The sequence below is a fragment of the Aythya marila genome, assembly GCF_965140915.1.
Source record: "Aythya marila genome assembly, chromosome: 2".
Classification (NCBI taxonomy): Eukaryota; Metazoa; Chordata; class Aves; order Anseriformes; family Anatidae; genus Aythya; species Aythya marila.
Genome location: NC_139043.1, coordinates 58,697,475 through 58,721,999, shown reverse-complemented (window position 1 = coordinate 58,721,999; position 24,525 = coordinate 58,697,475). Strand labels below are relative to the sequence as shown.

At 44.1% G+C, this 24,525-nt stretch overlaps 1 protein-coding gene across 1 annotated transcript in view; it reads right to left on the bottom strand.

Annotated features, from left to right (window-relative positions):
- The window catches only part of GLI3 (GLI family zinc finger 3), a 208,881-nt gene that overhangs the window by 89,664 nt on the left and 94,692 nt on the right, over window positions 1–24,525 (bottom strand). Inside the window, exon 4 of the mRNA XM_082753540.1 lies at window positions 5,899–6,004. Coding sequence (XP_082609666.1) covers window positions 5,899–6,004 — 106 coding nt within the window. The remainder of the gene's footprint in view (window positions 1–5,898; window positions 6,005–24,525) is intronic.

The following is a 24,525-nucleotide window of genomic DNA, read 5'->3' as shown; positions in this document are numbered from 1 at the left end:
GGCATGTGTGTTGCCTACAGAGCCTGTGACGTGCATATCCATGGCATAAACTAAAATCAAATAAGCTTACCAAGACACTGGACCACAGTGCTTCCTTCTCAAATGCTTGCTGTAACAATGTCCTTTGATATTAACTGCTTAAGTTGGTGCTGCACCTTCCCCTCTTCCAGGGACAGGTTTCTTGGGGTGCTTCCTATTCAAGATTTCTCCCTGCTTACAGAAAATGCTTTCATGGATGATTTTGTAAAGATTATAACTACTGTCATCTTTTCATGTCCTAAGATCTTCATTCAGCCTTTATTCTTCAATGGCTACAGGCTAAACAATAAAACTTCTTCCAAGTCTTAAAGTAATTAAAGCCAATTCAGCCAGTGATGTTTTTCACACTGGCTGGGGCTCTCCTTCCCACTGTAAGAGAGTCAATGAATCCTCCGACAAACTGAGAAGCTCCTGGTCAAGTTTCTGGCTTAGAGGTACACTGAGATAAAGTGGCAGGTAGAAGATTTAGGAGGTTAAAACACTAAGATTTTTAAAAGGAGTAAGAGTTTAGGAAAGAAAGTATAAGGTTAAAATCAAAATATCTGTGATAAGGTTAGGAAAATGTCCTATGAACCGTATAGCAAGCAGTTTCTCTCAACATCAAGGACAATTTGCGAGGCCAACGCTTTGCTCTTTTCACATTTGGACATTCCCCATTTTACTGCAAAATCAGGGGGTGATGAAAGCTAAATGCCTGGGCCTGACTTTTCTTTCTTTTTCACCCTTGTGTAACTGATGTCTGTAAAAATTAGATATGAAATAACATATCCAGGATCAGACTCTCTTTTTATGAACTTGAAGCTGACTGCAAACAGAACACATGCTTTGTTTTAGTGCCGGTGCATTCATGCAGTTCAAAATATCTGTTCAAGGGATTACTGCTAGGCACATGCATAATTATCTGCATGTGCGTAATTTCGGAGCTTGTGACTGCCAAACTTGGATCCCGGCAAGCCTCAATCAGCAACTAGAAAAAAGGAGCCTGGAGTACTGCTGATTCAAGGAAGTTACAAGACAGCAGCTTTAACTTGCAGCTTCCTCCTGGCCGTGATTGTGCGGTAACATCGGCTCACTTTCATTTGGATTTCCTTGCTCACGCTCCCTTACTCACAGCCCAGGGCTAACAGAAAATGGGATGGCAAGAGAAAGAGAGATGAAGACTAAGTGGATGAACGTTTGGGAACACGCACGGTTCCTGTGGTATGTTCAGCCCTGAAACTTTAACTTCGTACTAGCCTCCTACAACATGCCCATTAACCACCCTGAGGACATGCACAGGCACTCTGGAGCCATTCCAGACATTGCCACTTTGCAATCGTCCCCTGCCTCACCTCTGTGGGCCAGACTTTCTTCACAGCCACAAGTGGTACCTGGCAATACTACCTCAGGTCTCCGTAAAGGCTGTCCAACCCGACTCTGTAATAAGCAGATCAGGAGAAACCTGTTAACACAGCGCCCTAAAGATGTGGGGATGAGTGACCACAGACACTAATTTCTTAAAGCACTGCAGTTAAATCTGTGAGTAAAAGTTAGTCTTTGCCTTTGGAGCTTTCTCCTTCTAATTAACGAAACTCTCATCCTGGCTAAGCCGAATTTTTAAAATTGTGGCACTATAAAGCTATTTACATTTGTGTTGTCATAAAAATAGTCGAGATGCTGTTGTTCTGCTCTGCTCACTGCTAACGACTCATTCCAACAAAGACATCAGATGACTAAGAGCTACCTAACAGCAAATTTATGACTTGGCTCCTAAGGAGTAAAAAATAAAAACAAAAAAAATAGCATGCTCAAAGTATTAATTTATGTTCAAATACCCTCAGCAGCAGCATGATTTTGAATCACTGGACACTACTTGGAGAAGGGGTCTCTCTCTATTGGATGGCCTGGCAAATGTCAAGGACTAAAAATGAGCTTAGCTTCAGTTTCTGCTTTAGTACCTGACTTCAGAAATCAATTCTGAAAATTAAGAAAGAGCTAGACAAAAGCAACAACAAAGGAAACCAAAACAAGCAGTGGGATTATTTTAAAGCCATGCTTCTTTTGGTATGTTTTAATCATATGATATTTAACAAGTAATTTATCTTGCTAGTTCAATGAAAAGTAGTAAAACTGAATTACAGTTTACTGGAAATATCTTGAAAAATAAGATTCATGCCTTGAATTTGAAAAAAAAATAAAAATAATAGGAAAACACATGCTCTGGATCCAATTACAGTGTTCATATGTCGCTGCTAAAGAACAACTGAAGTTTCATACGTCTTCCCTGAAGTATAAACCGAGGATGTACTGTGGAAATTCCAGGATAACTAAGCAGTCCTAACAAACAGGTTTTGGTAACACAAAGTGACATATTTCAGTACATATTCATAAGGGTTGGGGGTTATTATTGGTCTGTAATTGCAGTTGTTCTAACACCTAATAAGCCATGGTTGGAAAAACAAAGGCAGGTTAATTTGTGATTTCCTCTACTCATTCAGAGGCAAATTAAGTGTCAAACAGCTAATACAGAACATATTTCATTTTATGAGATTTTAATTTAATTCTGCACCATATCGTTGATGCCTTAATGTAGGGTGGTTTATCTAAGAAGAAGAGCAATTTATAAACCTCTTTCAATTGAAATCTTTAATGATAGGATACGATAGCATAATTACAGCAATGCCTGCTAGTCCTAGTATACATAAGCATCTGTCAGCTATTCCATCATAAACATAAACCCCTGCTTTAGGGGTTTATAACCCAGTTATAAAATTTGGCTCCAGGGTGAAATTTGGGATATAGTTTTGCCCATCAGCAATTAAACTACAAAAATCATACATATAAATATGAGTGTATCTTTAGAGCTGGACGTAAATAAGAGACCTGTAACACCTTAAAAATTCCTCCACTTGTTTGTTTTTTTGTTTTTGTTTTTGTTTTTTGATTTGGCCACTGTTCAAAACTATGCGTATATGTTGTAGATATCATGTGGTCAAGGCCCCCTCCACATTTTTTCTGCACTTGTATTATTCCTGACTAATTTCACTAAGGCTTGACAGGTTCTGGAACACATTTCTAGGAGCTTGGATAATTGGAATTATTCCAATTCTTTTGCTTTTTTATTTTTATATTTTTTATTTTTCCACATCTGAAGGTGCTATGAAGCCAAGGAGAAAAACCACTCATGCAATGAAGTCATTGATGAAACTGTGGGTAAACATATCCTCACTGTTGCTCTAGCCATTTTCTCTCAGAATTCTCAAATAATTTCTCATATCTGCTTCTCTTGTTCACTTCTTCTTCCTTCCTTCCTCCCTCCCTCCCTCCCTCCCTTCCTTCCTTCGTTCTTTCCTTCCTCCCTCCCTCCCTCCTTCCCTCCCTCCCTCCTCTCTTCCCTTTCTTTTTCTTTCCTTCATTCCTTCCATCCTTTCCTTCCTTCCTTCCTTTCTTTCTACGGCATTAGGACTACAGTGCAAACAATTGTTCCAAAAGATCCCAAATCTAACACTCCTAAGTGATACTTCCATCAGGGTCTGTAAAACTCACAAGAAAACTGTTGGCGTCTGTCACATACAAACATTAAAACATATTCCTGAAACCTGCTAAAGCATGAGAAACCTTAGAACCTACAAAGAAGCTCTTGGAGTCCAACACACTTTTTTTTTTTCTTTTAAAGTTGCGTAATTGTGAATTTACATTTAATTACACTGACCATAATGGCCCAGGGGTCTATTAGAACTCATCATTTTAACTGTGACACAAACTAAATGAGCAGAAGAATTGACAGGAGTTTATGGAAAAATAAATGGCCAATATCAAGGAAACTTTCAGCGTAGAGCCTGGGCCAATATCAGAGCATGTTTCCAAAGCGACTGCCTGCAGCCATACGGCACAGCATTAAGATCTCCTGGTCTCTTACAAGCCTCTGCAGGGCCCAGCTGAGTCAGGGCTCCCAGGCAGGGCCGGCGGGGTACCAGGGCGCGGGGCGTGTGTGACTCACTGCTCTGATCCCTGCAACCGAGCGCGGCGCCAGAGGGGAGCACCACCGAACTCCAAAGGAGGCAACGTCTTTAGGAGCTCTTATGGGAACCCTGGCACTCTGTCAGTATAGATGCTACTCCCCATTTCCCATCGTCACCCAAAGCAGCAGATGCGAGGTACCCACGCAAAAGCCCCTGCCCAAGGGGACATCATGGGGCCAGACAGGATCCCATACAGCACGGGATCAGGAGCCTTGGTGGAGGCTCACAGCTGGTGCCCAGATTTTGGAAGAAGTCCCTCTGCTAATGTGAGTTAAAACACATCAGTGATCCACTTTGGATCCAATTCACCAGCTGACCAGGCTCAGGCCTGCTGCCCTTGCTCTGGCAAGCCATGGAACAGATACCCTTGTTTGCAACAACACAGGAATTGCTTCCTAGGGCTTCCTACCATGGTCTTGCTCACATTGAAGACAAATTTCTCATTAGCTTCAGAAGGAGCAGGACCCTTTCCTGAGCTCCCAGCCACAGGTTATTTCCTTCTGCTTTGAAAACAGTGGAAAAAAGTGCCAAGAAACATCTAGTCAAAATGTTCATATACACTGCAAAATCTGGGATGACTGTAATGACTTTGTATGAGCCTGCCTCCTGCAGTTTACAATGTTTTTAGCAGCAAATTTAAATGTGTTTTTGAGTATACTTTATAACGTGTTTGACATCAGTGGAGATACTGATGCATCAGAGGAACTCAGGAATAAATCACAAGTTTCTGCACTCTCCCCTTCTATAAATACCCACTTTTCCTCTAATGCCCAAGAAGACTGCAACACAGATTTATTACTTACCTCCAGGCAAATCTGCTCTAAAATTACAATTCAGTAATAGAAGACTGATCCAAAAAAACAGTAAAATATTGTGTGTGTACTTGGGCATGTAGTTAGGATTGTTAATATCAATTAATTCTGCTCACAGAGGAGGACTTGTTTTAAAACAACTTCATTTTTCTTCTGCATATATGTAATTACACAGCTGTAACTAATAGCCATAGCAAAGCAATCTGCCATCTAAACAACTCACATTATTCTTCAAAGTATTACTTGTGCTTTTCTTCTTTTATTTTCTCAGTATGAGAGGTGATTAGTAGATATGATTAAATGTATATATCAAGCCTTTTAGCAAAGTACTAAGCCTTGCTTTTCAGCTTCATTTTTAATGGTATATAGCAGATTTTTGGACACAACTGTTTTATTCTGCAACGCTGATATCTGTCTCCACATATAGAATAAGATAATATTTATTTCTGCAGGATTTCACCACTACCACCCTTTTCTAATGCATGTTATCACTGGTATTCATTTCTTTTATCTTTGTGTAAACCATGTGCTCTATCACATTTGCCATTTTGTTTGGGTGACATTCCCATCAATCAACCGATTGCCTGTGCGTGCACACAACAGGGACTATGAAAATTTACCAAAAATTTCATTATGCTTCATAGCATTCACTGGAAAAAGAACCTTTGGCACAAGAGGGAATTTTAGCTATGAAGAATCCCAAGCCTCATCCAGACAAAATACACGTTTTGCCTGGCTGTATTTCACAGGGTTCGGCACTTTTTAATTTAGTATTTATAGAACAACAGCACACAGAATAAATGTCAGCAAAATATATAGGTAACACTTGCCAGCCACCTACCAGAACAGGAATTCCTCAGGCACCAGCCTGGTTTTGCTTTATAAACAGACACCCTCTATGCTTTCTAAACATAAATTTCTCTCTTCGGCTACACTGGCAAAGTGCTCCAGGTGCACGGTTTTAAGCATGGCGAAGATCCATGTACTTGCCCATTCTTCAAGGTAGCCCAGTCAGCTGAAGCAGAGGGGAAATACTGAATACTCACACATGCAGAGGAGGAATGGGAGATGGTTCGTAATGGTAGCGTCCCTCATGATGTCTCGCATCAATTGGCACAGGAGGGTGGAATGCTGGAAAGAGGTGAGGCGGATCTGAAAAAAACAAGTGAGGTTCCCATATCTGAGTATCTCCAGTGACTCTTTAGAAACAGCATTGATCAAAACGGAAAAGATAGTTAAAAAGTGTGCCAACAGCTCTAAAACTTACAGGTCGAATTCTGCTTTCCTGCTGCAGTCAGACAGGTCTGTCTGAATGTTTGGCCCACTGTATTTGCATGAGTATCTACTTACTAATTTCAGTGCTCTCTTTTTATAGCTTAAATGGAAAGGGACATAAAGAAATCTTTAATAAATAATTATGTGCCCATATGTGAAGTGTCAGATCAAAAGGACCATCAAGCCTTTCATAAGCATTCCTGATTTATTTATTTTTTATTAAAACAAGAAAATATATCCCAGGAAGAAAAGGGAAGGCAGAGAACACAATACAATAAAAATGTATACCCTCAGAGATGTGCACAGTCCTACAACGGAAAGAAAAACTGAAGCAGCCTGCTGAGAAACGACAATCTGGAGTGAATCAGACAGTGAAGTTAAGAGGGAAATGCAACGGAGCAACGCCGTACCGGAGATGCTTAACCGCATCGCACGGACAGACAGACACATCACGAGGAATCTGCCTAAGGACAAGGGGTTTGTTACATGCACCACTCTTAAAAAGGATGAGTGCTTGCTTTGTCCCTGTGGCTGCAGACCCGGAGACCCTCAGCTGCCGTACACCCCTGCCCCGTTCCCTCCAAGGACGGGGCTCGCAGCTGCCACGAATCCGCTCCCTACTGCTTCCAGAGAGCCCCAGCGACCAGGCTGACAAAAGGGGGAATGCGCCTGGGCCGCCCCTGCTCGCCCCCACCTCCCGCTGGGGCTCTTGTCAAGGGGCCGAGCACAAGCCCACCCCACATCTCCCCACCACGCCTGCGGCAGGATTGCCTCGCTGCTGAGGACGAGCTCCTCTGCCACCAGCGTGTATGGAGGCTGCGGGTCAGCCCGTGCCATCCCCGGCTGCATCCCAAGTGCATGAAACTCAAACAGCTCCCCGAGAAGTGCTGAGCCTCTCCAGCAGCACAGAGCAAACAGATCCTGCCCAATTATTACCTGATTGCCACTTGGGATGAGGTCATGTGTTTATCCGATACTAAAAGCTGACAAGTACAGACGTTAGGTCATGTCATGGATTTACTAAAATGCTTCTAGAAAGAAAAAATCTTTAATTATGCACTCAGTGTAAAACCAAGCCTGCTTCAGTTTTGCCTGCCGACTCTTACAGTATCTTCTCTTCATATGTGCTGCCCTTCCTATTCATCAAAATGTAATCCTTTTCTTAGATTATGTTATCTATGGAAACAGTTGCCTCACGCCAACTAGTGATGGTAAAAAATAAAATTAAAAAAAAAGGATTTTTCCCTTGGCATTTGTCTAAAGTTGGTTTGATTTGTTATTGTTTTGAAGAGGGAAGGAAAAACTAGAGTAACAAAAATCATGGCCCTCAGGGAAGAAACACAGGAGATGAAGGGAAAATCACGTACGTTGTGAGGAAATATTTCCAGTATTTCAGGGAAGTCTGGAAACATTTGAAATTGCCTGCCCAGTTTCAGGGCTTGTTTTTGTGAAACATCAGCTAGCATGCAATCAGCCACAGCACATTTCTGCCACGCACTGACTCAGGGCTTAGCACCAGAAATGAAAAATAATTGTGGCTTACTAATGGGAGCCGGGAACCCGACCTCATGGCAGCTTTCAGTCCAGTTCTGCTGCACAAACTGGACTTCAGCGGGAGGAGCAGCGCGTCAGGGATAACCGGAGCGCCCAGCGAGCACAGAGCTGTCGTCTGAATGAAGGATGCTTGCTTCCACCTCACGAAATGCATTCTTCGCCAGCCAGCAATGTGTACACGGGAAAAGGGGAACAAGAGATGTGTTTGAGTGTACCTCCCTGCTCCATCTCAGGCAGGACGGGTCCCAGCCGGCCAAGGCTGCCCCACGCTGAGCACCTACCCCCGAGATATGCAGGGAAAGGCCATTTAACCCTCCAGAGGGCCAGCGCTGGAGCTGAACGCGATCATCTATCATCCCCTATCTGGGGAAGGGAAAATGCACTTTAAACAACTCAAAAATGGTATTCCCCTCTGCGGGGCCGGTGCCTTGCAGAGCACCAACAAGTTGTATTGAACACATGGGACATAAATCTCCAGGAACACCTTTCCGAGTCCTCTCACATTAAGATCCTTTGTATATCTTGGTTGCATCTTGTTTGCAGTTTCCATCTGGGAAGCAGCCGTACTCCATCACAGCACAGGGAGTTGTCTCCATCGGCCCTGCACCGACTGAGCAGAGCTGCATATCAAAACCCAACATAATTATCCATCTCACCGTTTATTATTTACACATGAGCAATACAGCTGGGGAACATCATAACTCAAGTGTATGTGTAATAAGTTACTACACTGTAGCCATCTCCTGTTGCAACCCTTAAGAAAAACCACATGATGACTTTTCCAAAGTCAGGCTAAAACTGCTGGAGCAGAATAAAGTGCCACTAAACCCGGCTACCTCCTATTTATCATATAATTTCCTGACTGATGGTTCCGCAAACCAGCTGCTAAGTGCTGTGTACTCTACTGTCAGCAAACTAACGCGCTAAATGGGAGACAGGGAGAATAATGTGCACAACCAGTGGAGCCAGTTTTATGGAGGGAATTCAGATCCTGCCATGTTTCTGTAAGCCCTCCGCACAGAGGCAAGCAGGGAATACTACAAGCTTGGAAAGGCCAAAACCACTCCATTTTTAAGAGCACTGAATATTTACATGGAAAGCCTCTTGCATCAGAGACCTGCAAACACACCCATCATCTAGGGCTTCGCTTGGAGCTCACCTGAAACTCCATAAAAATGCAATTGCTTGACAGGCATTTACATGGAAATATGTATTAAGAAGTTTGCAAAGCACTAATACAAGCCCCAGCCAGCTTCCCATTAAATTTTTCATATGCCACACAGCAAACTGCTTCATTAAGGGCACCACCACTGGAATACTACGAGCACATCCTGGCACTACTGTTTGTGCAGTAGCTGAGCAAAGAGCAAGTCAGACTTCTCACAGGTTGGAATTGAAACTGCACCTACCCAAATCTTTGCTGATCAGGGTACTCTACCTGTTTAGAAAACCAGGGGCAACTCAGTGCAAAAGCCAGGGCACCTGCTCTGACTACAAAGACGTTTACATGTTTCCCATTTAAAGCTGGAGGAGCAAAGCTCTCACACTTAACAAATAGGAACCTTCCTATCCTGCTAAGGAAATTATTTATTGCCATTTGCAATTTCTTAAAAATTCTGGCTGAGATGCAGACTAGCACAGCATCTGCCAGGCAGCTTTCTTATAGACATCCAAAGGCAACTATGAATTCCTGGACAAATCCTGCAAGAAACCCTTACATCCTTGCAGAGACTCCCTGATGTAAGCATGCAGCATAGGAGGCAGGACGGACAGATGCTGCCTGTGTATTTGGAGCCCTCGGCTCCCATTCAGCAGAAGTATCCAATTCTGTGTTTAACTCTCACTATTTTCAAGAGCTCTTAAGGACATGCCAAGGTACTGGAAATACACTTAAACACATTCCTCGCATATAGCTGAACGTGGTATCTGTTGCCTTCTCCTGAATTCTCTGCTGCCCGCTCCTGCAGGCTTCCTTCAGACGCTCTTCGGTCTCCTACACAGTGAACAGAGCCTCCTTAAAACAAAATGGGAGATACAACTGTCTGAAATGCTGCAAACCAATCCATTTTAACGTGGCAAGACATTCTGGGAAATATGTCAATTTATGCTGACTTTTTGTTGTGCAAAACGTGCCTTTTTACTTCTTCTTCAAGAATCTTTCTTACCTCCTTAAAGAAAGTGAATAGGATCATCTCCCTCAAATTACAATCACTCCTATAAAGGAAAGAAAGAAGACATCTCCACGTGTTCTCTGAAAGTCAGCAACCTATGGCTCCTCTGCAGCATCAAGGGAAAGAAACTAGGAAAAATGACGGGTATGTATGTTCCTCGGTGCTGAAGAGTACATCTGAACAGACGTCTGAAGAGATGCAGCAGCCAGCCAGCAGTGACTCAGTGCAAGACCCGGTGGAAGGGCAGATCATTCACACTGGCTCAAAGCACAGAATCATTAAGGTTGGAAAGGACCTCCACGTTCAACAGGTCCAACTGCTGCCTACCACCACTATAACCACTAAACCGTGTCCCTAAGCACCACGTCCAACCTTTCCTTAAACCCACCTAGGGACGGTATGCAACACCCTGGGACAATGCTGAAGAGGTCAGGCTGCCCCAAAGCTCACTGATGTTACAGATAATCTTTCTGTTGATGCCGTAGTCTCTCAAATGAGCCTAATTCAGTTAGGGGATGGCTAAATTTGGGGAGTTGGGCTTTGCTGGCATGGCAAGGCATGTAAAACAGAGTGCCCTCAGCTAACTGGTCCGCTCAAGCACCTTGTGATCCTTGCCAAACCCTTGAGGAGGATGGCTGCTGAAATGACAGACTGAATTTCTCAGCACGTTGAGAAAACATTTACTACTGTAGAAAATGCCTGGATCAGCTTGAACGCATTCAGTGCAGCCCCAACATCTGCACCTGCACTGTGAGATCATGGCACAAGCAAACACAGGATTCAAGCACAGGACAGGAAGCACTGGTTGTGTTTTAGCACATTTGTCATCAGAACGATCAGCTCACCAAATTACATGTCAGAACTAAGCCAGGTGCAAAACTGCATCTGAGATGTAACCTCGTTTGAGGTGAAATCTTCTCCCCACTAGAATTCATTTGGGTTTTGATGCTGAACTCAGTGGTACCAAGATCTCATACCAGATGTAATAGAAACAATACCAAGCAAAATATAGCCTCTCCACTAATGTCTTTTCAATACGCAGAAGAGTTTTGAAGAGTTTGCCAGCAAATTTCTACACTTCCTTTGGTTCATAAGCTGATCACCAGATGGGAGTTTTCTAATATTCAGGTTTGCAGAGTCCCTAGGGGCACCACTGTTTCTTCACGCACATTTGCTTCAACTGATCTGAACTTAATGGGATTGCCAGGTTTTATGGCAAGAATCAGGTGATATTTTTTTTGCCAAGCTTATTTTGGATTTTTTATTTTTTTTAATTACAGCTTGCATTAGGGCTCAGTAAGAGCATGTCCTGCTGTCTTTGGGGGACTTTTTTAGTTTTCCTTCAACCCAGGGTGAGTTATGCTCTCTACTTATGCTTATACAAAGGCTTTAATCAGGAAGACAAATGACTGAGCCACATCCACACGGTAATGCATGCACTTAACTCCGTGCACTTTGAAGAGTCTCCCCACGGTGACTGGGGTTGCTGCTCCAGCGGTGCTGGTTGCCATCTGAAGCACAGCTTATTTGTAGGCTGATCCACAGATGTGCTACGGCCGGTTATCTCAGGAGGCTTTTCTGCGTCTGGGGGTGCGTGCACACTTCCAGCACAGAGACTGTAGTGTTGACATGAATGGGACCACTTGCTGCCTGACTTTACAGAGAATGAGCTTTTAAGTAGGGGAAAACAAAGAAGAAAAAGCCACGGCAAAACCATAAAGAGACAAATAAATGGGTTAAACTACAAGCGGACAGAGGGAAAAGGAGAGAAATAATTTTTAATTGGTAAGTTCTCTCTAATTTCAGAAACACCACACATTAATTGTGCTAACATGCAGTAGGTGTACATTTTTCATTGAAAAACACAGTTTTCAATCAGACCCTGTCCCTTCTACGTGTCTGTATTTAATAACAATGAACAGAATTCCCTCCCTATCCTCTGCTTCTGTTTGCTAAACCCATAGATTGATATTAAATATAAACCACAGGAGTTCCAGCCCAAACCTCACAAACCAGAACGCAGCTCCAGCTCTGTGCCTCTTGTTACAGCTGAAAAAATAATGTCTACCTTTGCAAAGCTGAAAATGAAGACTTCAGGGCAACTGGGATCCTTGGCATCCACTTTACCCCTTTTCAGGTTGTAAACTTAAACACCTTGTGGGAACATGTTTTATTGTTTTCAGTAGTTCCACAACAACCATCGTGCCAGACGCTTGAAGGAGGAGCAGTTATCTGTGTGGTGGAAGAAAAGTGGCTGGAAATGATTTCATCAGCTGGCACCAAGAGGTCTTTAATATGCCAAATTTGCTGCAGGTATTGGCTAAAGAGCTGCTGGATTGATTTCAGTTTGAATGCCTTATTATTCCCCCCTGTCACCGCAACTCTGCTGTCTGAGAAGCCGGCCTGTCCTCTGGAATACTAAATAAACTTCCTCAAGTCCATTCAGCTCACTTCAGCGCACCCTTTGCTCAAGAAAACAAACAAAAAAAAGAAAAAGTAGTAAGAGACAGGCTTATAGGGTAAGAAATACGCTACTTCTACAAAACACCCTGAACTCAAGATTCTCACATCCTCTAAAAATATAAATTGTGGTTCATCACAGGCCGGTGACTTAGAAGTGACTGCATCCACTGGGATGGATTCACGGGTAACCAAAGGGCCGTGAGTGCTGCCCTGATCAGGCAGTGGTTGTGTTCCTGCCCAGCTGAGCAGCATGCCCGCAGCACTGCCTGGCAGAAGCGCTGCCCCACAGCTCCCCCCTGGGAAAACATTTTTCAGTGAAGGAAAATCAAGACACCCTGACACAGTTTCCCCAAGGACAAACAGCAGATAGGTAGAAATGCAGCAGGAATAGCCCACCTCAATAGCGCCGTCCTCCCAGCAAGCAGCACTGGCTGCTTCAGCCTATAAGCAACCTCAGAAAACCCTCACGAACATTAGCAAGTCGTGTATAGCCAGCATCTGTGCATTGGCCCATGCTTTCAGGAAAAAGACAATGACGAGACATCTTGGCCTCATTACCAAGTTACTTGGAGGGAAAATGTTTCATCTCATGCAGCTGGCTCTGGGTACAGCACAGCTCATCTTTTTCATAACCTCTGGATCCCATGCAGCGTTTCTTAACAAACTTAATAACGTGGTCTCCACAAGAAAATGACAAATTGTCCTCTGCCAGGAAACTGACAAAAGAAATCCCTCCCTCCATTACCTCAAATGGACTCTCCTCAGTGAAAAAATAATTTATCTTCTGCCTTGCAACATGCTTTCTGTTTTGCTGTTGTTCTCCCTAACTTCTTGTGCTACCGCACATCAATGCATCCTCTGCAGCTACACATCAGCCTCACCAGAATTACGGAAAGCAACACAAGCATCCTCGTTTAACTCGACCTCCTCAGGCAGGGAGTTTAATCCTGATGCTCAGGAATGCTTCCCACCTTTGATTACATGTGTGTACAAAGATCATATCCTCAGCATCCTCTCCTCTAAGGGGAACAAATAACTGTATGCAAAACTGCTGTACATACACAAACATTTTTCTGTGTCTGTACATTTACACACAAACACTTTTGTACATAGGTACACATGCATACACATTCCTGTAACATACAATTTCAGTGGTTGAAGGAGGTCTGCAAAGTGGAAACTAAGGAAATGGAAAGATTTTAAAAGAAATAAATCCTGATCTACATGGAAGAGAGCTAAGGAGAAAGCTCACAACTCAAAACTAATCCCAAGCAGAGGTTGAACAGGGGCTCCCTGACCAGTGGGAGTGATGAGCTGCCATACAGCAGCTTGGTTATTATCTGTGGCTCAGCACTGGTCAATGAAAGTGTCTGAGCACCCTGCTGTCAGCCATGTGTATTAACGTAGTGATTACAGATATGTGCAAGATGCAGATGTAAATGTGGCTACGGAGAGGTAACAGAAAGGTAAAGCCTTGAAAAATTCCAGAAACATCCCTGTATGCTGCTGATTTGACGTGGGAGCGAATAAAGAACAGTTGGGTAATTAAACAAGCTTTGGTGACATTTTTAGAAGTTGGTAAAAGAACGCTGGGAGTCAGTGTGAAAACATTACTTGTTTAGGTAACGCTTTGGAGATGTGTGCGTTCTTCTGTGTAGCAAAATCAAGCCTAAAAGCTATTTCAAAGGTCAAATCGTGAACAGTTGGGTATCAGAACAGCACGATGCAAATCATTGTGGCTAAACAGCTTTCCAGCAGCTGAGGTTCTGGACCACAGGGTGAAAGACTTGGGAACAGGTTATACTTAGCAGCTTTGATGAGTAATTTATGGCATGATAGGAATTAGAGAGTAAAAAGTATAATTAGATCAATTAGGTCTATTTTTAGATATTAAAAGAGTTCAGATTCTATGGGATGCACAATCAGATGAAGTCTCGGCAAGACTTTTTTTTCCCTGCTGTTCAACTTGATTTTTTTTTAAATTCATCCAAATACTCATAATTATTTCGCTTCTTTCTGTACCATCCTAAGCAATTACTCTCCTTCTGCGGTGTTTACACTCTTCAAGCTCTTGCAGATGAGTAGATAGCTATTGCACGTGCTCTCAGGCCACTCAGTAATATACGTTTATTGCATTCTTTAATCTTTATATCCATAATCTAAATTAATCACAGTCACTTGGTTTTGCTCCCTGGGTTCCTTCCAGCTTGGGAGAGCTACATTGTTATCACTCCTGCACTTCAGGGCATCAGGCCTTCATGTAGGCTGACATGACATTGTTCAGGAGGAAGAAGTCTTAGAATTTTGTGAGCCAAATAACCTATTTCTGCAAATTTCTCTCTCCAGCAGGGGTGTGTGTTTCCACACACATTCCCATGTACCATTATCTTCCATCTTCCCACTGTGCTACAGTACCTTTGTGATGTGGTAGCAACCTATGCCACAATTTCTAGGGGACTGATGGGGAAATCGGCACTGCTCAAGCCAAGTAAAGGCAGAAACTGGCTCCTGCTTGTTACTTCTTGACATTGCTAAACACTTCAGTTGGAGTTGTGTTCTTCATCCTTGCTCCCTCATGTTCCCCCTCAGCTTCTTCGAGAGTTTCTGCCACGTATTTCATTTTTATGCTGGGTGCTTTTTGTTTCAGATCATTACAGAAGATGGAAAGTAAGGCAAGTTCCCTTAATTTGCCATATTGACATCTATCCTAAGCGCTCACTCAGGCTATTTTTGAGAATGTCATATTGTCAATATTCAAGCCAATCTGTGTTAGTTTTTCAAGCCAAGCTTCACAAGGCAAATATTTTTATTGAAAAGGGCCTTAGTCAAATTACGCCCCTTGTCTATGCCTCAGTATGGTCACTGTTAGCAAAGATGTCCTTTGTGAAGCTCTCTGACAGTTCAATGAAAAGTGGTAATTAAGAGCTGAAATGAGAGAATTAAACCTACCATGTTCTGTCTACTCATTATTTAATTCCTTAAAAATAATAGTTTAATTGCTCAAAACTGCTCATTCTTTACAAATCTCTTTTGGGTTTTGCTCGTGATTGTTTTATGTTTGTTTTCCTGTACAGACAACTTCTAATAATTTCCTAATATACAAACAGAGGATGAGACGATTACCAAACAGCTTTAGATATAATTGTCCTTTTTGCTGGATTATTGTGAGGATATTGTCCGCAGACAGCTTTCCTCCCAGTTTCCTTTTCCCCACCACAGGGCTTTTGTCTCCACAACGCATGGCAAGTTCCTCGTGAAGTCGTACCCACAGCTTCACGCTGTGCTGGGTCACATCCATTCACTCACATCTCCTGAGCTCTCCTGCCTGCCCCGTGTCCAGCTCACACACACCTCACTGCTGGGACTGCGTGAGCAGTCTCACCAGGGAGGATGAATCACAGAATCACAGAATTTCTAGGTTGGAAGAGACCTCAAGGTCATCGAGTCCAACCTTCAACCTAACGCTAACAGCCCTCCACTAAACCATATCCCTAAGCTCTACATCTAAACGTCTTTTGAAGACTTCCAGGGATGGTGACTCCACCACTTCCCTGGGCAGCCTGTTCCAGTGCCTCACAACCCTTTCAGTGAAGAAGTTCTTCCTAACATCTAGCCTAAAACTCCCCTGGCTCAACTTAAACCCATTCCCCCTCGTCCTGTCACCAGGCACGTGGGAGAACAGGCCAACCCCCACCTCGCTACAGCCTCCCTTGAGGTACCTAAAAAGAGCGATAAGGTCGCCCCTGAGCCTCCTCTTCTCCAGGCTGAACAAGCCCAGCTCCCTCAGCCGCTCCTCGTAGGACTTGTTCTCCAGGCCCCTCACCAGCTTCGTCGCCCTTCTCTGGACCCGCTCAAGCACCTCGATGTCCTTCTTGTAGCGAGGGGCCCAAAACTGAACACAGTACTCGAGGTGCGGCCTCACCAGAGCTGAGTACAGGGGGACGATCACCTCCCTAGCCCTGCTGGTCACGCTGTTCCTGATACAAGCCAGGATGCCGTTGGCCTTCTTGGCCACCTGAGCACACTGCTGGCTCATATTCAGCCGACTGTCCACCATCACTCCCAGGTCCTTCTCTGCCTGGCAGCTTTCCAACCATTCCTCTCCCAGTCTGTAGCTCTGCTTGGGGTTATTGCGCCCCAGGTGCAGGACCCGGCACTTGGCCTTGTTGAACTTCATGCAGTTGACCTCAGCCCATTGGTGCAGCCTATCCAGATCCTCCTGCAGAGCTTTCCTACCCTCAAGAATGGTACCATTAAAGAGAGAAAAGGGAATGTGAAAGAAGCCAGATGTGAGCAGGCAGAAGCATACAAATATCACAGTAGGCAAAGCAGTCCTCAACATTACCAAAGATCTTTCTACACAGCAAAAGCACACAAGCATGTTCAAACTCCTCACAGCAGTCTCCACCTTTGCATTTTGTGCCTACGGTACTTGCTGCTATAGGGCCCCAGCCCATAACTGAGCTTTTTGGCACTAACATAGATGATTATAGCAACATCGTCTTCTCCTGCCTTAGTCCAGGCTGACTAGAAGCAAAGCTACATTACCTGACTATGGACATCAGTGTTCTTCAGATTGTTTTTTAAGGGACAAGATGAGAAAAAAGTAGAGGTAGGTGGACCACGACCCCACAAATGTGAGAGGAGTGAGAAAGGACTGTTCTGCACTGCCATGCAGTGAGGGAGCACTGCAGAGGAAGTCACTGCTTTTCATTCTCATCCTTACATCCTTAAGGAGAAGCCAAGGATGATATTAGGAGACACCAAGAGCCAGTGGAGGGGAAAGACAGCCAAATGAGGATCAGGCAGACAGCCCGCCATTCCCTGCCACCCTGCCAGCAGCCACGGGAGGCTACGGATTCTGGGCATTTCAATGGCCTCAAGGGAGTGTGGGGAAACTCACAGCAGAGAAATGCAGTAGGGGTCCAAATATGTAGAAACTGCTTCCAGACAAGGAAATTCCTGGACTGCAAGTGACTGGAAGTTGGGAGAGTACTTGGGGGTGCAAGGGGAGGAGAACCACCTGCCCTGTTCCTACAGAAGCGCCTGGGCATCTGCTTCTGGTCACTGCTTGGAATGGATGCCAGGCCTCTGGTGTGAGCCAGTTTGGCCTCTCGTGCTCTGTGCAGTCCTGGCCTCAGAGCTAAGACGGCTGCAAAGCCCTTCCCCTAACATTCAGCCAGAGCCTCACCAAGAGCAGTGCCTGAGCCGTGGGACGCCAGCAGGCTGCTCTGCTGCCTCCTGCGGGGCCTCTGCAGCTCTAAGAGGCACAAGTAGGAAGACTTCCCAAGCCTGTAAGAGCAAATTTTTTAGTTCCGTGGCTGTGCAGCACACTGCCCAAAACAGGGCTTTGGTCTGCGGCTAACATCAAGCACACGGCGGTAATAAAAATAACTGAGATGTGTGTGCCCTGCCCACCGAGCAGCAGTCCTCCCTTCTGCATCTCAGTGCATTCTGGCTACAGGAAAATGGGGGACTTCACCGGGGACTTCATTTACCCTTCAGCAGAAGAAGAGACAGCTCAGTCACACCCCTTGGCAGTCTTGGAGTTTTTCCAACACATTAAGCATCGGTTTCCCGCCAGTGAAGTGTTTGATGCTCTACTAAATGCAGTGGCACTTGGAGAGGTATAGTAACACTCCATATGGAAAAGCTGTTTGACTCAAAGGTTGGAGGTCAAAAGTTTAAATGTTCGTGACAGAGACGACAGCAGTCCTTTTCTGGTCAATAACATCAAAGGGTTCGCCAGCTCTTAATGCTACTATTGTTGCTTGTTTGGATCCTATTGAAATTCTAGCATATTTATTGCACTCCAGGAGCATAAGGACTTTTTGTTTGTTTTAATCTCTACGCTGAACTGAAGGAGTCTGTAGTGTTGTGACTACTCTTATTCCTGAGGAGAATGCATGGGTGAACAATGCCAGAGGATGGAGCATTGTAGTCCCAACCAACTTGGAGCTTTCTTCTTCACCAAAAAATATAAGTGATGGATGGAAACATATGGTCCCTGTTGGATAGCGCTGGAAATCTCTGCTCCTGAACTCCCCACATGACTGGTTTTAATTGTTTTGTGCTACGGTAGGGGGCGAAAAGCATTTGCTATGATCAAGATCTCCATTTTGCCAGTCATTGTTGAGCAGCATTCTGCATTAGCTGACTAACAGTCCCATTAGACAAAACCGTGGCAGTGTCAGGAATAGCAGCGAGGTTCTCCGAGACGAACTCGAGTGCCGTAACCACAGAAAGTATCACTTCTCGCAGCCCTCCTCTGCTCTCTGAACTCGTGCTTGCGGTTAGGCAGAAACTTATTACAAGATCTATGCAGTGCATGTTCCAGGCATTGTATCAGCCATTGATACCTCGTGCCTTGCCAGAAGCAGGATCCAAGTTCATTTGTTACTACCTTCCTCAGATTCCTGTTCCCCTCTCCACAATGAGGATTAGCAGTTTAAGTTATGTTTCTGACCTCCATCTGGCTAGGCAGAAACAGATGTCTGCGTACTTGGGCACGATCTTATTTCAAAGTGGGGACTCTGGGTTACTAATGACGTTATAAAGGCAATAGCATATGTTGGCTCTCAACAGTCCATTGTCTAATTGGGATGGTTTTAATCAAATATAAATGTACCCGAGTTTTCACAGCTAATGAATAAATCCCCGTTTTAAATAATGACAATAATTTCAAATTCTCCATCGAGGCAACATCCCAAGGCATGCCTGCATGAGCAGCAGCCATCGCAAAGGGCTGCGAGAGGTTGCAGCAACATCCGCTTCAGCGCAGTTTGTTATTCAAACAGCCCCTAACTGCCCTTCCCAGAGGTAAGCTGCAGCCAAATTGTTTTCCTTCACTTCACAAACCAGATATGCATGGCTTATTTGAACAGCCCGAAAGTTTACTTTAGTCTCTGTTTAAATACCTTCTACCACATATTTCAAACAAACAGTTCACTTCATTAGAAAGGCAAACAGTTTAGCCACAGAATACTAGCACTTGAGGAGAACCACACCGGGCAGAGAAATCCTCTGCCCCTGTGTCAACATGGCCCGGTCGGCAGCATCCATGTGGAACTGGGCTTCAAAAGCCTTTCCACAAATACTTCACACGTCTGTTTGTAAGTAAATGATAACCCCAAGGAGATTATCCGCAAGGCTGAAAGCCCCCGATGACTATCGCCGCCGCTTCGCGGGCACCGAGAGAAAACCCAAAATGTTCCTTGCCAGCCCTGGGTGAGCTGTGGCACAGAAAACTCAGTGGTGATCCAATAATATAAGGTAAACCTGCTAAACTGGAAAAGCAGTGCTACTTTGGTACTGTGCTTTTGGCATATTTGGCTCTACAAAGGGAATCAGATTTTACCCTTACCAATGGCAAGGTTACCCCACCTCTCTCAGTATTTAACCCAGTTGTTAAATTGGCCAGGGCAGAGGCCCGTAGAAAAGAGGGAAAGTTGTTTCATCAACAATGCGCCTTGCCAGACAAAGCACTAAGCTCTTTCTTTCTGGAAAAACTGCACAGAGATTTTCAACCTCCTCAAGAGCTCCCAATGTACTCTCAGACCCAAGAAGCAGTCAGAAAAGGAGGAGGAAGGAAAAAGCCAGCACCGTAGGCCGCACGCTCTGGGCATCACTGGTAAGGCACAACCAATGCTATCTCCACAGCTTTTAGCACACCCTTAAAGAGTAAACTACGGACTACTCAGACTCTCTTAGATACATCCTCAGGCAAAACCAACCAACTAAAATCTAAAAATCCTTCTGAAAATTTGTCAGTAGGGCCTGAGGGCACGTAGCTGGGAGCTAAGTGTTCACAAGCCATGAGAGCACTGAAGTTACTCAAACGGTCACATCAAGAGGAAAGGACTACTGTTAATGGGATTGTAAATTGACTATTGTGAAGTATGGACGTGAATGTTAGGACACCCAAGCAACTGCAACTTCAGCCCTGTAGAGACTGAAAACGTAATTTCCAGTCATTTACATACTCAGGGTGAAACTCAGGTCCCACTAAGTCAATGAGAGTTTTATCATTAATTTCAATGTAGTTCTTGTGATTTTATCATCATTCTTGTTTTTCTTTTCCTTTTTTTTTTCTTAAGGCTCCAGCCTTTTTAGTCATGTCACTAAGAAAGAATCTCAGCCTTCTTTTTTTTAAAAAAAAAAAAAACAACACACGTATGTTTCCAGCTGTTGTGGCTGCAGAGAAAAGCTGGAAAATGAGAAAGCCCCAGGTTTCATAACCTGTGAGCAAACAAAAAGAGCCAACACAAACACACATGAGCACACATGTTGGTACAGGATCATCAAACAGGTATGTATGTTTTGCATGCTCATATACACCAAATTACGATCTTGAGCAGTTAGGTACTTGGGGATGTCAGGACAGAACATCCTTTTTCCAAACAGTATCATCAGGCGTTAAAATCTGCATGTTTTAACTGTGGCTATCTTCAACATTTTTTGTACAGGTCAATACTAGAATTGCATAACACACATAGCAATAATTTTTATTTGTCTAAATAGATGCTTCCTGTACAAAGGGTATTATTTGTCCTCTCTGTCAAGGGTCGAGTATTCTACATTGTGCTTTAAGGCTATAATCTGTGTTTATGAGGATTGTTTATTAAAAAATGAGAGGTAGAAAGATCCTTTCTGAGCATTATAGTGGAACAGCTGAATTTAGGTTTAAAGTGGAAATAAAACCCCCTAAGTTTCCGCATGAACTAGACAAAATAACAGTCTTATCCATTTCTTTGAGGGGCTATGATAATACAGGCAATAAATTTACTATTATTATTACAACTGATAACACAAGCTGAGCTAATGGAACTAAAATATCTTCTAAACCAGTTCTTGGAGAGCTGATAATATTAACCTTTAGGTGCCAGGAGTTGGGGATTTCCCAGCGTACCAAGTTGGTTAACTTGCGGATGCTAAAAATAGAAATCAAAACCCTGCTGCTCTTGTGGGTTATGTACAAACAATACGATTTTTTCAAGCAACTCTGACCCATTCAAAGGGGTAAAAAAAAAAATCCATTTATTTCAAGATGCTTATGGCCCGAGGCTTCTCTAATACAAAAGGGAAAAAAATAATTTTTTGTTTATGACATTCCCCAATCTTCAACTTGAAACAGACCATTTCCATAGAACTTTTTTTTTTTTTTTTACAACATTCCACAGTTTTCTGTTGCAGTTTTTTGTTCCCTCGCACTTTCAGCTACTAGCTGAAAACTGCCTATCCATTGTTTTTACAGAATCTTTGGTAGGAATAACTGTAAGCTACAAAACAGACAACAACATTCCCTATTCCCTTTTTTCATGTATTTATTCTATATATTATTGATGATAGCAAAATAAGAATAGCTTGCACGTACGCATCATATTCTTCCTTCTGTTTGATCAGCTGAAACAAGGAGAAGATGCACTGGCCTGATGAGGTATTTAACTGACACATACTGAATTTTATTTCTGAATGATCTCAGCTTCTGTAAGAAGTTATGCCTACCCAAATAACACATTTTTTTTTTGAGTTGATGGTTCAAGGGTGCCAGAGCTAAACTAAGTTCCATCTCAGACATCAACCATCTGACTACAGCTTTCCCTCCAGATTTAGTTTACCCTCTTGCCACAAATGGACAAGCTTTTTGGAAGAGTCAGTTCAGAGATAAGGAAATCCCCCATTCTCTAAACCACAAGTATAGAGAAGAATCCTAGGAACACAGGAAAATCCCATCAGCCCATCTTTCTCTGCAAGTTTTACTTCTACTATATTCTTTACTTGAGCAGTCTCTAATTAGTTTCATTTCATCTACCCATACTGCAGCAGTAAAAACCTCAAATGAGCTAAAGACAATAACTCATGTAAACATCTTATGAATGTACTTTCAAAGAGTGAAACACAGAAAAAGCATGCACTGAAGAAATCCAGATCTCTGGTTTAGATCCATGAGAGATCACCAGGGCTTGTCTTTTCCAAGTGTTTAACTTGGGGTGACATGTCTTTGGAAAAAAATGACCTCTTACTTGATGCCCAAGCCCAGGGTCATCCTTGAGAGACTCTCAATCATGCTTGAGTTCAGCAGCTTTCTTGATAGCAGAATGTGAACAACTGGCATCAACAATAGTCTATGCTCTTAGATTCTTCTTGGTGACATATTCTCATTAGTCAAAATGAGATGGCAACACTTCACTGATGTTTACAATAATGGTGGCACAAGTAGCCTTTCAGTGCAGGCCAAAAGCAATTAAGAGGGGCTTGCCCCTTTCTCATGTGCAAACATGACCAAGGCTATAAAGTAGCGACAAGTATATTTAGCATTTTCTTCCTTTCACTGAAATGGAACTCCAGAATTTGCTGAACAGCCCCAAATTGTTAAAGCAGGTGGAAGCCAGAAAGCTGTTTTTAGTAGGCCTGTAGATTCCTTTGTACATCACGGTTAGAACTTGGGGGTGAACCCAGGACAGAGACAGTCGCCAACACCAGACCTTAAACTGTGCCACAGTGAACAATCCTGTGATGAGGCACAGTGGAAGGTGAGACCAACAGAAGATGTTTCAAAAGGAGCAGCATCTACCACCTCCTCCGTCACACAGAAGGCTGGTCTGTTCTGATGGAAATCTGCGAAGCCACTTCCTAGAGCGCTCAGGCTGTAAGTTGCTTTTTAGGCAGAAGTGGCATGTAAATCCTCATGACAAGAGGTACACGCCTTTTGTTCCCTCTCATCCGAAAGATTTTGGGAAGGCCAAAGTGAGGCAAGAACCAGGACTGAATGGATTTCAGGGTAAACACTTGAGCACTAGGCAGACCCTTTTGGGAGACTCAGGGAGGGCTGAACCATCATGCCAGGCACATGCAGGGACTTTTTGGCCAGGTGGGAAAGCAGTTCTCAAGATGAAAAGCTCCCTTTGGCTGCCTTCACTTCTGGCATTCGTTCCTATTTGTATCTGATTACAAATTTGGCATAGCGTTTGCTTTTTGAAAAAGAAAAAAAACAAGGGAGACTCTCCTTTTCAAACACAGGCTTGGAGAGAAAACAACAGTTTTGAGCTCCCTCCTCTCCCCCTTCTCAAGAAGGGCATAATGGGGGGTGGGGGGGGAGGAGGGGGGTCAGCAAACCCTCTGTAAGTAATCCGCAATTAAGGTCTTTCTTAACTGAAGCACTTGGCTCGGGGCGGATGGTGTTTGTCCTGTGCACGTGACGGCAGCAGAGAGCGATCTCTGGCTCGACGCTCTGCACCCTGAGCACAAGGAAGCTCCTTGTTCCCGGGTGTTGAGCTGGTGGGTGAGGAGGAGCCTGAGGACCACGCTGTAACAAGAGCTGTGTTAATGGGACACAAATGGTTTGCACTGCCGACCAGCTCTATGTGCTCCGAGGTTGTCTGACTCAGAAGCCAGTTTACTCATCTTGCTTACACAAACCCAGCAAAGCACACACCAGACCCTAAAAGCAATCAGGGAGCCTGATGGAGGCCTGACACGCGAAGGAGCTTGATAAGGTTGCTTCAGGTTGATTAAGTGCTGTTGTGTGTGCGCAGTTCTTTAAGGAAAGCACCTCTACCAGGACCAGGGGCATTTGTTACATGTATGGAGCAGCCTGCCAAGACTTCATCTGCAAGCAGGAGATGTGACCAGCATGTATGGACACCCCTGGATGAAGAAGACCTCCTGAGAACTGGGAGCTGAGTCTCCCACAAGCAAGTCACATTAAGAAGACCTGGTATGCTCCTTCAGCACAGAAATGGCAAAGACTCCAGGAACCAGCAACAGCAGAGCCATGCTAATACAGAATTTGGATTCACAGCTACAGTCCTGGCCTGTTTACCCAGGCAGCGAGCCTGGAGCTGGGGCAGTCTGCACAGAGTCCACCACGTGTGGCATCAGCACCTGAGCGGGCTGGGCACCGGTGGGCACAAGCACCAGCACCAACCAGAGCCATACCAACTGAGAGACTCACAGGCTCTGTGCTGACCCCACGGCCTAAAGGTAAGTGGGAATAAGCCCTGTCGTGGCGGGATGCTAAACTAACACTCCAATGATGACTCCTCATCACTTACAGGGCAGTCACGAGCAGAGCCAGCACCTAGCACAGGGCACGGCTGTATTAGGCATTCGTTGTCATATCCACCCATCCACCCTCCTGTGGAGGCTCAGGCCTTGCCATCCCTTAGCAGACTCAAGACTAAAGCAGGCCAGGGAGTTTCCAGCCAATAA